Source organism: Rhinichthys klamathensis, unplaced genomic scaffold (assembly GCF_029890125.1).
Source record: "Rhinichthys klamathensis goyatoka isolate OS25496 unplaced genomic scaffold, OSU_Roscu_1.1 h1tg000301l_1, whole genome shotgun sequence".
NCBI lineage: Eukaryota > Metazoa > Chordata > Actinopteri > Cypriniformes > Leuciscidae > Rhinichthys > Rhinichthys klamathensis.
In genome coordinates this window covers 3,197,821-3,214,455 of record NW_026606820.1, presented here as the reverse complement: position 1 = coordinate 3,214,455, position 16,635 = coordinate 3,197,821, and the positions used below count along the sequence as shown (strand labels likewise).

The 16,635-nt window shown below is 40.3% G+C and overlaps 1 protein-coding gene across 1 annotated transcript in view; it reads right to left on the bottom strand.

Moving 5' to 3' along the window:
* glra4a (glycine receptor, alpha 4a) overlaps positions 1 to 16,635 on the bottom strand; it is a 70,492-nt gene that overhangs the window by 23,893 nt on the left and 29,964 nt on the right. The window contains exon 2 of the mRNA XM_056270281.1: positions 2,227 to 2,360. Coding sequence (XP_056126256.1) covers positions 2,227 to 2,360 — 134 coding nt within the window. The remainder of the gene's footprint in view (positions 1 to 2,226; positions 2,361 to 16,635) is intronic.

Sequence of the window (16,635 nt, the reverse complement as noted above, 5' to 3'; positions counted from 1 at the left end):
TTCTGCTTTGAGAATACGATTTTTTTTTTGCTGTCTATGATTATAAACCAATAAAATCGGTTGTGTATAATTGCGTTCTACTAATTCAGCTATAAACAATCAATATGACTAAAACTTGAATATTAATACCTGTTTGGCTGAACTTTAACTTTGAAATGTTTTAACTGGTGCCCCGCCTCTTACTTCTCAAACCTCTTACTTTATGCCGTTCTGTGGTATCGTGCTGGGAAACAGAAAATAACATTGTGCTTTGCAAATTACCCATCGCTTGTTGGTAAATGGCGTGTACCACAGCTTGCTTTGCCAATTGCTAGAAGTGATTGGCAAACAGTTTGCCAGAATATACCCTGACCAAGACCCCACCGGGTACCACTCATCTCCACTACAAATAGGAAAAAGAGGCTACAATTTGCAAGAGCTCACCAAAATTGGACAGTTGAAGACTGGAAAAATGTTGCCTGGTCTGATGAGTCTCACTGTGCAGGCTGGTGGTGGTGGTGGTGTAATGGTGTGAGGGATGTTTTCTTGGCACACTTTAGGCCCCTTAGTGCCAATAGAGCACGGCAGCGGCAGTGGCTCAGTGGTTCATGTGGGTTGTCTACAAACCTGGTTCAATCCTCGGTTCCACCTGACCAAGTGTCGAGGTGTCCATGAGCAAAACACCTAACCCCAGCTGCTCCCGACGAGCTGGATGGCGCCTTGCATGGCTGCCGTCGCCCGTCGGTGTATGAATGAGTGTGTGAATGGGTGAATGTGAGGCAAAATTGTAAAGCGCTTTGGTGGCCATTGGGTCTGTGAAAGCGCTATATAAATGCAGTCCATTTACCAATAGAGGGTATGCGCATGACGTCACCGTCGGCCGGAGTGAATGCGGTCACACCCACAAGTGGCAAAAAGACTGAGCGGCAGCATTTGTTTTCAGCGTGAATGCCGTAAAAAACACACAAACCACATCTAAAATGGGAAAGAGCTTTGCGATTGACTGTACAACTAGATTTGACCAGAAATCTGAGGTACTGTATATTTTTACAGACTGCAAAAAGCTACAGAACAGACTATATTCTGCATAATTGGATGTTTTTAAATAAACACTGACAAAAAACTATACAAGTTTTAGGGCTGGACGATATGATGATGTACAGTATAACATTAATGTAAGTGATCACTCGGATTTAGACCTATCTATATTGTATTTATATAAAACGTTTACAGTCAAATTTTCTTCATTTATTTCCCCGGCGTCGAAATCAGGCACATATAAACGTCAGGAAACACGATTCCTGGCTGCATGTCAATATCCATGGATCACTGGATCTTTGATAAGTTGTAAGGAACACTATATCGAGTCCAACTTTTAGTTTAAACTGATAATAGTTTGTTTTACTCTCGTTTTCGCAGTTTCCCCTATTAACTCCAGTCACGCAGCAGCTCTTTTGCCACTCAGTCCGGCTGAGTGGGGCGTGTTCCGGTGGGAAAGTGACGTTAATGCATTCCCTCTATTGGGCATCGTTTAAATGCCACGGCCTACCTGAGCATTGTTTCTGACCATGTCCATGCTTTTATGGCCACCATGTACCCATCCTCTGATGGCTACTTCCAGCAGGATAATGCACCATGTCACAAAGCTCGAATCATATCAAATTGGTTTCTTGAACATGTTAATGAGTTCACTGTACTAAAATGGCCCCCACAGTCACCAGATCTCAACCCAATAGAGTATCTTTGGGATGTGGTGGAACGGGAGCTTCGTGCCCTGGATGTGCATCCCACAAATCTCCATCAACTGCAAGATGCTATCCTATCAATATGGGCCAACATTTCTAAAGAATGCTTTCAGCACCTTGTTGAATCACGTAGAATTAAGACAGTTCTGAGGGTGAAAGGGGGTCAAACACAGTATTAGTATGGTGTTCCTAATAATCCTTTAGGTGAGTGTGTGTGTGTATATATATATATATATATATATATATATATATATATATATATTAGACTGCCCCTAGCCATCATTCATCAAAATAATTATTATAAGAACAGAACACCTTTCAAAGAGCATTCCCACTCTTTACTGTATTTGAAGTAGTAACACACAGTCAGGTCACCAGGTTCTATCTACTGTCACCTCATTTAAGTTCACAGGAGCCACTGCTGTCAAGCTGCTACCAGTTTCACAGTAGGTTATGTTGCATATATCCCGACAAAAGCTTGTTTGTTTACGTTCTGTCACACCTTTGAAGTTGGGTCTGATGCGAGCGTCATAGCCGGAGGTTCTTCCCATCAGCTTGTCCAGAAAGTCCGATGGGGACATAGGCTTCGGGCCTGGCCTGCTGGAGGACTTTATCTCCTCTTTACAGGAGCCCAGTCTGCCAGATATAGAAAAAGCGAAGAGGAAGGAGTATAGAAAGAAGCCAGAAAGAGAAAGGTGAGGTTAAGGACGATAGATAAAGTCAGTGATAATAACAGAGAAAAACGTGAATGAATCATTTTAATAGAACTTTTATATAGAGCTGTTCAAATAGAATTGTTGAAAAGACCAGCATGGCATTTTCATGTTAGTCTAGCTGGTGAAAGTAGTAAAGCAGCATTCAAATTTTTTTTTTTGACCCCCAATACTGGTCTTTTCGGCAGGGAATACAGAGGCATAATGCATTAAACATACATTCTTCATGCAGTGTTTTTACAGAAGCCTGACACAGTGATCATGGCACAGAAAAACCGAACCTCCTAAATCCCTAGGCAGGGGGGAGGTATTGTGTCTGACAGACTGATGGCTCAATTGAAATGCTGTGAATGTCACCGTTAGGGGGAGATGACTTTGATTCCAGTTCCAGCGGGACAGACCTGCCAGGCTGAAGCAAGTGGATCCCAGAGGCTGGAGCCCTGGAGATGACTGGATCTTTTTCTTTCTGGATGTTTCACTTCAGAAAAATTGTTTTCTTCCTGTGCTTTTGATTCAGTTTTAAGCAGATCAGTCATGACCCCAGTACCCAGCCCCTGAGCAACAGGCCACCAGAATCTGTCTCCTCTTAACGCCAAACTTTCTGATCAGTGACTTTTTCTCAGTGTTTTTACCACAGAAAACGTAGAGTGAGTTTTTGTGGAAACTCCCATGTGAATCACTGTACTTGGATTGCATAATGTTTGGAAAAAAAGTATAACAAGAGGATGTGTTCTCCCCCAAAGGCCTGGGAGATACTGATCTCTCTTGGAGCGAGAAAAAGTCCAATATGGGTTTAAATTTGCCTCAGGACTTCAGGGCTTCCTCATCATCCAGCTCAACTCGTTTATACGAAAAATGACAGAAAGGCTGCTAAATGAATCACCCCCACTTTTTTTGTGTGGTCCAACTGCCTTAGAAAATCTGGCTTTTCGCTCACATTCCTACTTTTTTTCAGAAGATTTTATGATGAGACTGTGGTAGAACGGAGCATGCATTTTTAAAGAGTCGCAGGAGAGAGGAGGCAGCGATCAAGTTTGTTTTTTCAGCCTTGAGTGTCTGACTCACGTTTGCATCCAAGTACCATCAGCATCAAATTGTTTTTATAAACCTCACGGCCCTATGGCTGATATGCACAACTGTGCCAAGTTCATATCTAAGTCTTTCTGAACTTGGGCAGTTCATTTCATTGAGCTCTTTACAGGTTGGCTTTTCCCTTTCTCACTCTTTATTTCACTAGGAGAGAGACCATATGTTTTACTTTCTCTCTTTCTCCCTTTTTCTCAGACTCACCTTAACAATCAATGTTCTTCTTAACTCCACAGTGTATTACGGACATTCCGATTACATTCTAATCCCCAGAAAAAATGGTTTATATAATATGCGGCTCAGGCACACAAAGAACAGCAATGGCAAGAAGCCATGGCAAAGGTCCATTGCTTGTGTTTGTGCTGGGTGTAATCCATAGTTTCTGTTGTTTTGGTTGTCTGGTATTAAAATATTTCAAAGAGATTACGCAGTCACATTTGAAATGCACCAACTTGTCATTTCAGGCAAGTGATTAGACTGTCTACATATTTACACTACACTACATTTTGAAGCTGTGGTGGGTGTTGTGGTATTGATGCACATTTTGTGGTACATATTCTCCATCTGTAATGGCACAATGACCTTTTTTGGTAACACTTTACTTGAAGGGGTGTGCATAAGACTAACATGACACCTTCATAATCATGACATGACACATGTTATGAATATGAAGGAAGTTTTATGCATGTTTGTGACAACTGTCATTAAGTGTCATTCACTCAATTATGACATTTTTAATGCAAATATGACATTGTTTGAGATGTCTTTGTTATGACACCTTGACATAAACCAATACATCATAACCTGCAGTGTCTTTGTCCTGACAACTTGACATTACTAAGACAACACAACCTGTCATAAACATGACATAGCAGATTAATTATCAAACTTAAGAAACCACTTAGCTTGATTGGTTAACATTACATTAAACTGTCAGGTGGTTGGTTTTGACATTGGCTGTCATGAAGCCATTATAACTGTTTAATGACAAATTCAATTTGTACCACTGTAGTTGAGGTCACGAAAAATATTCATGACACAGTTATAATGGACTGATGACAGCCAATGTCAAAACCAACCACATGACAGTTTAACTTAATTTAATGTCAAGTTGTCATGACAAAGACTCTGACAGGTTATGATGTTATGGTTTATGTCAAGATGTCATAACAAAGACATCTTAAACAATGTCATATTTGTATTCAAAATGTCATTATTGAGTGAAAGACACTTAATGACAGTTGTCATAAACATGCATAAACCCTACTTCATATTCATGACATATGTCATGTCATGGTTATGAAGGTGTCATGTCAGTCTTATGTACACCCCTTCAAGTAAAGTGTTACCCATTTTTTATATAATGTGGTAGAATCCATATCCATCCTTAAGGTCCTTGCACACAGAGTCCGAAATTATCGTATGCGTTTTTTTCGTATTCGTCATTTGATGGCTCTGAATTATGGAAGCATTTGGGTACCAGTAAGACTGTTAAGTTAGCACTTTTAAACATCTGCTCACTTAAAAATAAATCACTTCTAGTCAACTATTTAATAACCACATACAACCTGGACTTTATGTTTCTAAATGAAACTTGGTTTGAAGACAGCTGCAGTGGAACAGTCCTCAATGAAACATCCCCTCCTAACTTTACTTTTATGAGTGTCTGCAGAGCGGGTAAGAGAGGTGGGGGCTTAGCTGCTCTTTTTAAAGATGTCTATGAATGTAAGCAAATATCATTTGGGAATTACCCGTCTTTCGAATATCTGGGTATTGTGTTAAAAGGTGCTCCACGTATTTTACTTATCATTATTTGCAGGCCTCCAAAATACTCTTCAGCCTTTGCTGAGGACTTTACAGAACTGCTATCAACAATTTCCTCAGAGTTTGACTGTTTTGCCATTGCTGGAGATTTTAACATTCACATAGATAATGCAGAAAACAATATGGCAAGAGAAATCAAAACTGTTTTAAAAACTTTTGATCTGACTCAGCATGTACATGGTCCCACGACACAGTGTCTGATCATTTTTCTTTGATATATTGATTTCTCCTGCCATTGAAGCTAGATCTCTGTCTGTCAAGAAGAGATGCTTAAATGAGAACACTAGTGTGCTATTTATGAAGGCTATATCTTTAAAACCAAGCATATCTGCTGACTCTGTTGATTTCTCCTTGATTCTTTTAACTCAAAAGTTAAAAGTGTAATTGATGATATTGCTCCTGTGAAAGTCAGGAAGAAGAGTGGTAGACAATAAGCACCTTGGAGAAACTCAACAGCTGTGCAAAATATGAAAAGACAATGCAGAAGAGCAGAGCGCATGTGGCGGAAGACAAAACTTGTAGTCCATTATAACATCTACAAAGACAGCATCCATGCTTTTAATATTGAACTAGGCAAAGCTAGACAGACTTTCTTCTCGAATATTATAAACAGAAACTTAAACTACACACGCACTCTCTTTGCTACTGTAGAGAGACTGACAAACCCCCAAAGCCAGATTCCCAGTGAAATGCTCTCAGACGGCAAGTGCAGTGAGTTTGCTTCTTTCTTCTCTGAGAAAATCAATAATATCAGAAAGGTGATCAGCTCATCCTTGCAAGGTCATTGAACAAGTTGTCTTCAATCAGCTGAACACATTCTTAAGCTCGAATGGATACTTTGACAATTTTCAATCTGGTTTCCGATCGCATCACAGCACAGAGACAGCGCTCATAAAGATAATAAACGATATTCGCTTAAATACTGATACAGGGAAATGATCAGTACTGGTACTACTCGACCTCAGTGCTGCATTTGACCCTGTCGATCACGACATACTTCTTGACAGGCTGGAAAACTGGGTGGGGCTTTCTGGGATAGTCCTAAAATGGTTCAGGTCATACTTAGAAGGGAGAGGTTATTATGTGAGTATAGGAGACCATAAGTCTGAGTGAACATCCATGATTTGCTCAAGGCTCAATTCTTGCACCACTCCTATTCAACCTGTATATGCTCCCAATGAGCCAAATAATGAGAAAGAACAAAATTGCTTACCACAGCTATGCAGACGACACACAGCTCTACTTACTGTAGCCCTATCGCCTAACGACTACAGCCCCATTGACTCCCTGTGCCAATGCATTGATGAAGTAAACAGTTGGATGTGCCAAAACTTTCTTCAGTTAAACAAAGACAAAACTGAAGTCAACAACTAAAAATCAAGTCAGGAATCTTGGTGTGTCTCTAGAGTCAGACCTTAGTTTCAGTAGACATGTCAAAGCAATAACTAAATCAGCGTACTATCATCTGAAAAATATTTCAAGAATTAGATGCTTTGTTTCCAATCAAGACTTAGAGAAACTTGTTCATGCTTTTATCACCAGCAGGGTGGATTATTGTAATGGACTCCTCACTGACCTTCCTAAAAAGACCATAAGACAGTTGCAGCTCATACAGAACGCTGCTGCCAGGATCCTGAGCAGAACCAGAAAATATGACCATATCACACCAGTCCTCAGGTCTTTACACTGGCTCCCAGTTACATTTAGGATTGATTTTAAAGTATTATTACTGGTATATAAATCATTCAATGGGTTAGGACCTCAATATATTGCAGATATGCTCACTGAATATAAACCTAACAGATCACTCAGATCATTAGGATCACATCAGCTATAAATACCAAGGGTTCACTCTAAGCACGGAGAGTCTGCTTTTAGCTATTTTGCCAGCCGCAGCTGGAACCAGCTTCCAGAAGAGATCAGATGTGCTCCTACAGTAGTCACATTCAAATCCAGACTCAAAACACATCTGTTTAGCTATGCATTTACTGAATGAGCACTGTGCCACTGTTCGTCCGACTGTTTTTACTGTATACTGCTTTAATTTTTTTTTTTATATATATATTTTTTATAATCTCTGGAAGAGATTTTGAAGGAGACCGCTCCAATGAGGCGAGTGAAGGACTAAGTTAATTATATTGCTGAGAGTATAAGACGTCGCTGAGAGTGTCGTTAAGGGTAACGGCAGCAGACAGCGCACGCGAAGTGTGCTCTATGGGGGCATTACTGGTGTAGCACCACCCCAGCAGAGTACGTCCCTGGGCTAGAGGTCCAGTGGCACTGTAAACCGGCTCAATCTCTTCCATCTCAGATAGGGGATCCCCGAATTTAGTGAATCAGGCAGTTAGGGATACTAACAAAAAATAGGGTTGTTTGCCAGGGATGCATCAGGAACGATTCCGAGAGAAAAATAAAAGAAGTTGTGACCCAAATTGGCGTGGACCAGTATTACTTTATTTTATTTTTTATTCTAAACTGTTTTAATTATTCTTTTAATTATTCTTATTCTATGTAAAGCACTTTGAATTACCATTGTGTATGAAATGTGCTATATAAATAAACTTGCCTTGCCTTGCCTTGCCTACCAATATTCAATTTGAAATGTAATATGCAAAATGACAATGCAATATGTAAAATGGCTATGCATTTCTGTATTTAAATTTACATTTTCCATTACATTTGTGCAACGAAAAATGAAAAATCAATTATATAATTTACATTTGCATTTCATACACTAGTTTTAATATGTAAATTGAATACTGATTTTAATGCTTTATAAGTTGCAAAATGAAAATGAAAATCTATTACAGAAATGCTCAGATATGTCTAACATGTTCAAGCAAAAACTGTAGCAAAAACTGTATTTTTCTTAATTGCATTTACACTCACATTTAAGGCACTTGCGATTGCATTTTCATTAAGTGTCCCGCAATGAATGTAGCCAAAATTCAATGTGCAAATGCATTCCGAGCCGATCACGTCACCACCCCCTCCCACCCTGTCAATCACTGCGTGTAGGCGGGGCTCGGCAACAGGTAAACATAGGCAATGTGTTACGTGTTTTGATGTGTTGGAATGATACACGGCGGCTGCAGAACTGATATGAGCGTTAAATTCACTGGCATATGAAGTGGAGCGTGAACAGAGATATGGTTGTGTTTCCGAAGATTATTACGCGTCTGCAGGTGATAGAGCCAGTGCGTTGTTGGAACGTCTGGGAGAATGTTCTGCCTTATCAGGCGTATCACCCGTTTGGTGTCAACATTACTATGCTGCGCTGCTGTTGTCTGATGCTAGACTGTGTTAATGATGCTTTCGTTTTGTATAAAATATTCTCATTGTCTGATACACATGCTTATCTTTAATCTTATTACTATTAACTATAATTACTCTATAATGTTGGAGGATCATACAGTTTTTCCTTACAAATGCATAGGCCTATTAAAATGTCCCGCTCTTTATTTCTTCACTGTAATGTTCAATAAAGTGACTCATGTGATGTACATGATGTATGACCATCTCACATTTCTATTTTATTAAGCATATTGATCAGATATTGATATATATATATTAGTGCTGGGCAGCGATTAAAAAATTTAATCGCTATTAATCGCATGATTTTCTTGCGATTAATCGCATTGTTACGCGCAAAATTGAATAATGAATTCTAAAGTAGTGTATTGCGCACTTTTGATTTTAAATGTACTGCTACAAAAGTGCAATAACATGTGGTTTGCAAAAACTTTAAACAAATAAGGTGCTTTTACACCAGCAGTATTCCCTTTACACAGTATCAATAAAATATTTCTTGTAAATCTCAACTTAAACATTAATGTAATCAAATCAAATATTTAAACAAAGCTATTTGCCACTTGTTCTTTCTACATGCCATGGTTTCCCACGTAAGATTACATTAAACAGAGGTAAAGCCCAATTTATACTTCTGCGTCGAACTCACGCCGTAGCTGTGTGGCGCGCGTACCCTGACGTGCATCTCTCCAAAAATGTAACGTCAATTCTAAGCGTACCGCAAGCGCTGTGATTGCTAGAACCGCTCCCCGGGTTTCACACTCTCCCTCTGCATGTGTAATTGCGCTCAACGCGGACAACGACGCAGATATATAAATGAAAACCAACGCGTAGTCCATAGCGTAGAGGCTCCGGAGTAGGTCCGACGCAGAAGTATAAATCAGCCTAGAGTGAGGTGAAGTGGTCGAGCACAGGTGTAGCAACAAGCGGGTGCGTTCCTGTGAAACTGTTGCGGTCATGCACGCCTCACGCACGCGCCCATGCGTTGCCGAAGTTGAATTGTCTAACTTTTTGTACACGACGCGCAGCACAAATCATTGGAAGAGAGACTGATCCTCGGCTCGCTGTTTGTGAGTTTCCAGAATCTAAATAGTTATCAGGACATCAACCGGAGGGAATTCACATGGCAGAGCATCCCTGCTAAACTAATTGCAGGCCTATCAGGTAAAGTTATGTATAATTTTAATTTAAGTTAAATAGGCTACAGCTGCGTAGCGCACAGAAGCCGTTGCCATGTTTACTATCCATAGAGCGCCTGTCATTCACTCGCGGAGCGCTGTCTCCCTTTCTGTTCACCTGAGAGAACCTGCCAAAGCCTCTCCACTGCTTGTTTGGGTGGGCTATTTGCTGGCTGACCAACATCCCACCCCTCCTGTGATCATGGTTTGACTGTAGGCCTATGTGTATTCAGAGCCAGTGAGCAACGGACTTTCAAAAAAAACTGCGTTAACGCGCGATAAAAAAATTGTCGGCATTAATTAATAAATGCGTTAACGCGATAATAAAGCGTTAACTTGCCCAGCACTAATATATATACACTCACCGGCCACTTCATTAGGTACACCTGTCCAACTGCTCGTTAACACCTAATTTCTAAGCAGCCAATCACATGGCGGCAACTCAGTGCATTTAGGCATGTAGACATGGTCAAGACAATCTCCTGCAGTTCAAACCGAGCATCAGTATGGGGAAGAAAGTTGATTTGAGTGACTTTGAACGTGGCATGATTGTTGGTGCCAGAAGGGCTGGTCTGAGTATTTCAGAAACTGCTAATCTACTGGGATTTTCACGCACAACCATCTCTAGGGTTTACAGAGAATGGTCCGAAAAAGAAAAAACATCCAGTGAGCGGCAGTTCTGTGGGCGGAAATGCCTTGTTGATGCCAGAGGTCAGAGGAGAATGGCCAGACTGGTTCGAGCTGATAGAAGGGCAACAGTGACTGAAATAACCACTCGTTACAACCGAGGTATGCAGCAAAGCATTTGTGAAGCCACAACACGCACAACCTTGAGGCGGATGGGCTACAACAGCAGAAGACTCCACCGGGTACCACTCATCTCCACTACAAATAGGAAAAAGAGGCTACAATTTGCAAGAGCTCACCAAAATTGAACAGTTGAAGATTGGAAAAATGTTGCCTGGTCTGATGAGTCTCGATTTCTGTTGAGACATTCAGATGTTAGAGTCAGAATTTGGCGTAAACAGAATGAGAACATGGAACCATCATGCCTTGTTACCACTGTGCAGGCTGGTGGTGGTGGTGTAATGGTGTGGGGGATGTTTTCCTGGCACACTTTAGGCCCCTTAGTGCCAATTGGGCATCGTTTAAATGCCACGGCCTACCTGAGCATTGTTTCTGACCATGTCCATCCCTTTATGGCCACCATGTACCCATCCTCTGATGGCTACTTCCACCATGTCACAAAGCTCTAATCATTTCAAATTGGTTTCTTGAACATGACAATGAGTTCACTGTACTAAAATGGCCTCCACAGTCACCAGATCTCAACCCAATAGAGCATCTTTGGGATGTGGTGGAACGGGAGATTCGCATCATGGATGTGCAGCCGACAAATCTGCGGCAACTGTGTGATGCCATCATGTCAATATGGACCAAACTCCCTGAGGAATGCTTCCAGCACCTTGTTGAATCTATGCCACGAAGAATTGAGGCAGTTCTGAAGGCAAAAGGGGGTCCAACCTGTTACTAGCATGGGGTACCTAATAAAGTGGCCGGTGAGTGTGTATATATATATATATATATATATATATATATATATATATATATACACTAACCTAAAGGATTATTAGGGACACCTGTTCAATTTCTCATTTATTATCTAATCAACCAATCACATGGCAGTTGCTTCAATGCATTTAGGGGTGTGGTCCTGGTCAAGACAATCTGAACTCCAAACTGAATGTCAGAATGGGAAAGAAAGGTGATTTAAGCAATTTTGAGCGTGGCATGGTTGTTGGTGCCTGACGGGCCGGTCTGAGTATTTCACAATCTGCTCAATTACTGGGATTTTCACATACAACCATTTCTAGGGTTTACAAAGAATGGTGTGAAAAGGGAAAAACATCCAGAAGGCGGCAGTCCTGTGGGCGAAAATGCCTTGTTGATGTTAGAGGTCAGAGGAGAATGGGCCGACTGATTCAAGCTGATAGAAGAGCAACTTTGACTTACAACCGAGGTATGCAGCAAAGCATTTGTGAAGCCACAACACGCACAACCTTGAGGCGGATGGGCTACAACAGCAGAAGACCCCACCGGGTACCACTCATCTCCACTACAAATAGGAAAAAGAGACTACAATTTGCAAAAGAGCTCACCAAAATTGGACAGTTGAAGACTGGAAAAAGGTTGCCTGGTCTGACGAGTCTCGATTTCTGTTGAGACATTCAGATGGTAGAGTCAGAATTTGGCGTAAACAGAATGAGAACATGGATCCATCATGCCTTGTTACCACTGTGCAGGCTGGTGGTGGTTGTGTAATGGTGTGGGCGATGTTTTCTTGGCACACTTTAGGCCCCTTAGTGCCAATTGGGCATCGTTTAAATGCCACGGCCTACCTGAGCATTGTTTCTGACCATGTCCATCCCTTTATGGCCACCATGTACCCATCCTCTGATGGCTACTTCCAGCAGGATAATGCACCATGTCACAAAGCTCGAATCATTTCAAATTGGTTTCTTGAACATGACAATGAGTTCACTGTACTAAAATGGCCCCCACAGTCACCAGATCTCAACCCAATAGAGCATCTTTGGGATGTGGTGGAACGGGAGCTTTGTGCCCTGGATGTGCATCCCACAAATCTCCATCAACTGCAAGATGCTATCCTATCAATATGGGTCAACATTTCTAAAGGATGCTTTCAGCACCTTGTTGAATCAATGCCATGTAGAATTAAGGCAGTTCTGAAGGCGAAAGGGGGTCAAACACAGTATTAGTATGCTGTCCCTAATAATCCTTTAGGTGAGTGTATATATAGGTACAGTAGAGTCACAGAATCTAACGGGTCAAATTCATCGAATACTAGCCTTTTTGAATGTGGAGCAGGTCGGGGGCTGGTGACATCATCTTTTGTAATTCAGTGTCTAATATTTAAATTAAATGAAGCAGCAAACGTTTTTTTTTTTTTTACCAGCACAAAACAGCAAAAACAAACGAGACTATTTTGCATGAATTTGGAGTATCTGGAGAGCTGAGTGACCTCAGAATTACCAATAAATAAAATAAAATAAATAAATGACACAACGAAACACAAACAAACAAGACTATTTTGGGTGAATGTGGAGCAGGTCGGGGGTTGGTGACTTCTAGGTTGTACGTCACACGCATCACACACATGACCAGCGTTGGCCAATAGTGAGCCTACGTGTGACGTACAACCCAGAAGCGTTGCACAGTATCACTACGTGAACTATCTCGAGGCCCACAGAGAAGAAAATGAATAGTTGAATAAAGTCGTTATTTTTGTTTGTTTTTTGCGCACAAAAAGTATTCTCGTCGCTTGAAACTTAAGATTGAGCCACTGTAGTCACTTGGACTATTTTAACGATGTCTTTAACTTTTCTGGGCCGGCAAGTTTCAATCCCTTAGGAGCCTATGGAGGAGTGAGACAGCTCTCAGATTTAATCAAAAATATCTTAAAGCAACACCAAGGAACTTTTCCTCTGCGGTCGCCCTACAGGTTGGAAGCGGAATTGTCCTCATTAGAACTACAGAAACGTGACCCGATCTGGCAATCTTACATAGCGTGGATATATCAGATAAAGGACCGCAAAGCGGTGGCATAAGGGCATTTCACCATGTCACGACTTGATGAACCACTGAAACGATTTTGAAAACATTATTTTAAGGTAAAAATTCTTACTTAGTGTTGCTTTAATTTGTGTTCCAAAGATGAACGAAAGTCTTACGGGGTTGGAACAACATGAGGGTGAGTAATTACTGACAGAATATTCATTTTGGGGTGAACTAACCCTTTAAGTTAGAATCCACTCACCGCTCAATACGCCGGAGTTTTGTCCATTGCTGAGTTCTGCACTCTCGCAAATCCTCTTGCTATAACTTAATTTATAACAAACAAAATGTAGAGATTATGTAGGCTAAATAAGAGATTCATTGTGGAATCAGAACTTTGAGAGATCGTGATAAATTGAGATCAGTGACAGCTTTTTAATTAATATAAATGGAGCACTCTTGTAATCCATTCAGAATTTGAATACAACTTTGGTTTTGCTGCAGTAGGTAAGACAAAGGTAATTTATTATTCTAATTGGCTGCCATTCCAAATCACGCATACAGTCTGCTTGCTTTTCTGTTAAAATGATAGGCTAGTGGTTTGTGAACGTAGTTGCTTTAATAACAAATATTTGATCGGGAGTGTTTGTGCCGAGTTGTTGCTAGGCGACACGTAACATGAAACAATGTCATGACATAATATTTAAATGTGTTTTAAATAGGACGCACATCTCCTTATAGCCTTACCCTGGGGATGGTTCACCCCCTGCCTATGTCCAAACTGTATATTTCCCAGGTAATGTGGAATAAGCTGTGCCAGTGGCTCAAATAATTGTGATAGTAAGTTTTGCATCCAAATGGCAAGAAATACCATTACATTGGTCCTGTTGAAAACTTTGATTTTTTTCCATGCAATTCCAAACCTTTTTCATACCTAGCAGACCACTGAAGTAAAAAGTGGCACAGCTTACCCCACACTCTCTAATTATAATTTAGACTCTTTTATAAAATAATTTTGCATTATCATTTTATCTGTATTTTAACATGAACTTAATGTTTCAATTGTTTTGTTATAATAATAGTTGTCTTTGCATGCACTATAATGATCTGTCTGAAATATGATTTCCTCTGACATCTTGGAAAAACAATTTCAGGCTGCATGTAGAGAAGAAAATTGAAAGACAAATATGACAGTTATCCCTTTAGTCTGCTTGAAATATTGACATACTCAGATCTCCTTTAATACAATTTCTCATGTTAGCAATTATTTCTCGTAAGTTGTGGCAGGAATGAACATATTATATAGCTTCAGACGGCATGCTCAGAGAGAATGATAAAACAGAAAAAGTGGATTTAAGCGGTGTAATAAATCTGTTATATTAAGTTAGCAGGTCACATGTGATTACCTTCCATCTCTCACAAAAGCAGTCTGTCAACAGTGTTCAATTAAAAAGTCATTAATTAACCTCTATGATTGACCTGCAGCCCTGTGAAACTATAATTGTCTGGAGGTTTTACTGCTGATTATAGAGATACACAGTTCCTGTGTGTTAAATCTTACATAGTTACTGTCTGTTACAATATTTCTTTTCATTTTTGTCACGATTATGTGGAAAGATTCATGACTGGATTTGAACCCCCCCCCCGCCATGAGTTCTTAGTCATCAAAAATGGTTTCAGATGGTGAATACATCAGCATAATGTATCATAGCATGCTTAATTTTTCAACGACAACGCAGAAAAGTTTAAAAGGGGGGTACAATTAAAGATTAGAATAAATTTCCCCTCTCTGAACTTTTCAAATAACTGGGGGGATGTTAACAGAGCCAGATCTAAGCTTGTTTCATGCTGGGATGTTGCCTTCAGTTGGGTGATGACCAAAACATTTTTTTAATGTAAGCCTTGAGAGATGGCTGACCCCTGCATCAGCCGTCATTAATTTATAATAACTGCCTTTACACATTGCTCACTTCACAGTATCTCAGATCTGTTCCCATAAGACAGAACTGTACCAGCGCCACAATCCAGTCACGTAACTGTTCGAACATGAGGGCTACTCATCAAAGTGTGAGTGGAGTGTTCCTGAGGTGTGGAAATGATGGGATACAGCGAAAGGGAGTCGCTTAGGGATTCCCAGGAGGGCAGCTGATAAACACAGATCCACTGTGGTAGAGATGAAATGAGGAGCTAGAAACTAGAAAAAAAAGCTCAGCTGAAAATGAAGGAAGAGAAAAACAGTAATTAACTGAACTTTATGTGAAGTGTTTGCCTCTTGTCTGACAGGAGCAGTAACTGTCGGCCTGGTCAAAACAAAGGCCATTGGGGTTGCTGGTAATGGCTCCACAGGAAGCTTTACAGGGGTACCAGAGGCCGGTTTAATGAAAGCTTAGGATTTTTCTTGAATCATTGAGATGCAAGAAAGGGACTTTTAATGAGCCTGACCTTTCAGGGCCCGATACCTCTGTCTAATCCCTGAGTCCCTGTCTGAGGAAAGACAAGAATATTTAACACTCGTTCCTTGGTCAACACTAGCTCAGATATTTTCTCATGTTTTATCACAAGCTTGAGATTAATCAATGTGATGAAATACAGTAGTCTTAGACATCGTCGTTTATTATGATTTTCTGTTGAGTTTTATTTTGTTGTAATTTCATGTGCCCCAGTTTTGTTTGTTGAAGTCATGATTTAGCTTATAACAACAAAAAATAATTAAGATTGTAAATATAATTTGGATTTTCAATTAACAATACTCGGCCACATCTCACATAATACATAATAAAATGTATTATGTTGTTGACAAAACTGTAATGCAATCAAATTTCAAACATATTTATTCTATTTATTTTTATTTGTTACACTTCTGCTATTTGTCTATTAAAGTATGTTTTAAATCAGATCTAGGTACACTTCAAATGTGCTTAGTTTCAGCTCTCATATTTTTATGGTGGTTAATTATAACAGGAAAGATTTAGCCTCTCCACATGTTATATTCTGCTACAGTCTGCCAACTCTTCTAAAGGAAAGTAAATCTGGATAGATTTCAGCCCAGTCAGCTATAATATTATCAGACAGACCTTGGGGCAAGCAACATGCTGTAATGTGAAGCTTCATAAGAGGTCTGACTTTGCTGATACTCATGATTTGAGTCCTTCTGTTCTTCACACAGTAAGTACAGGGCCGCATGTGACCCTCAGCAAGTGCAAGTGCAAGTTTCCCTCATGGGCT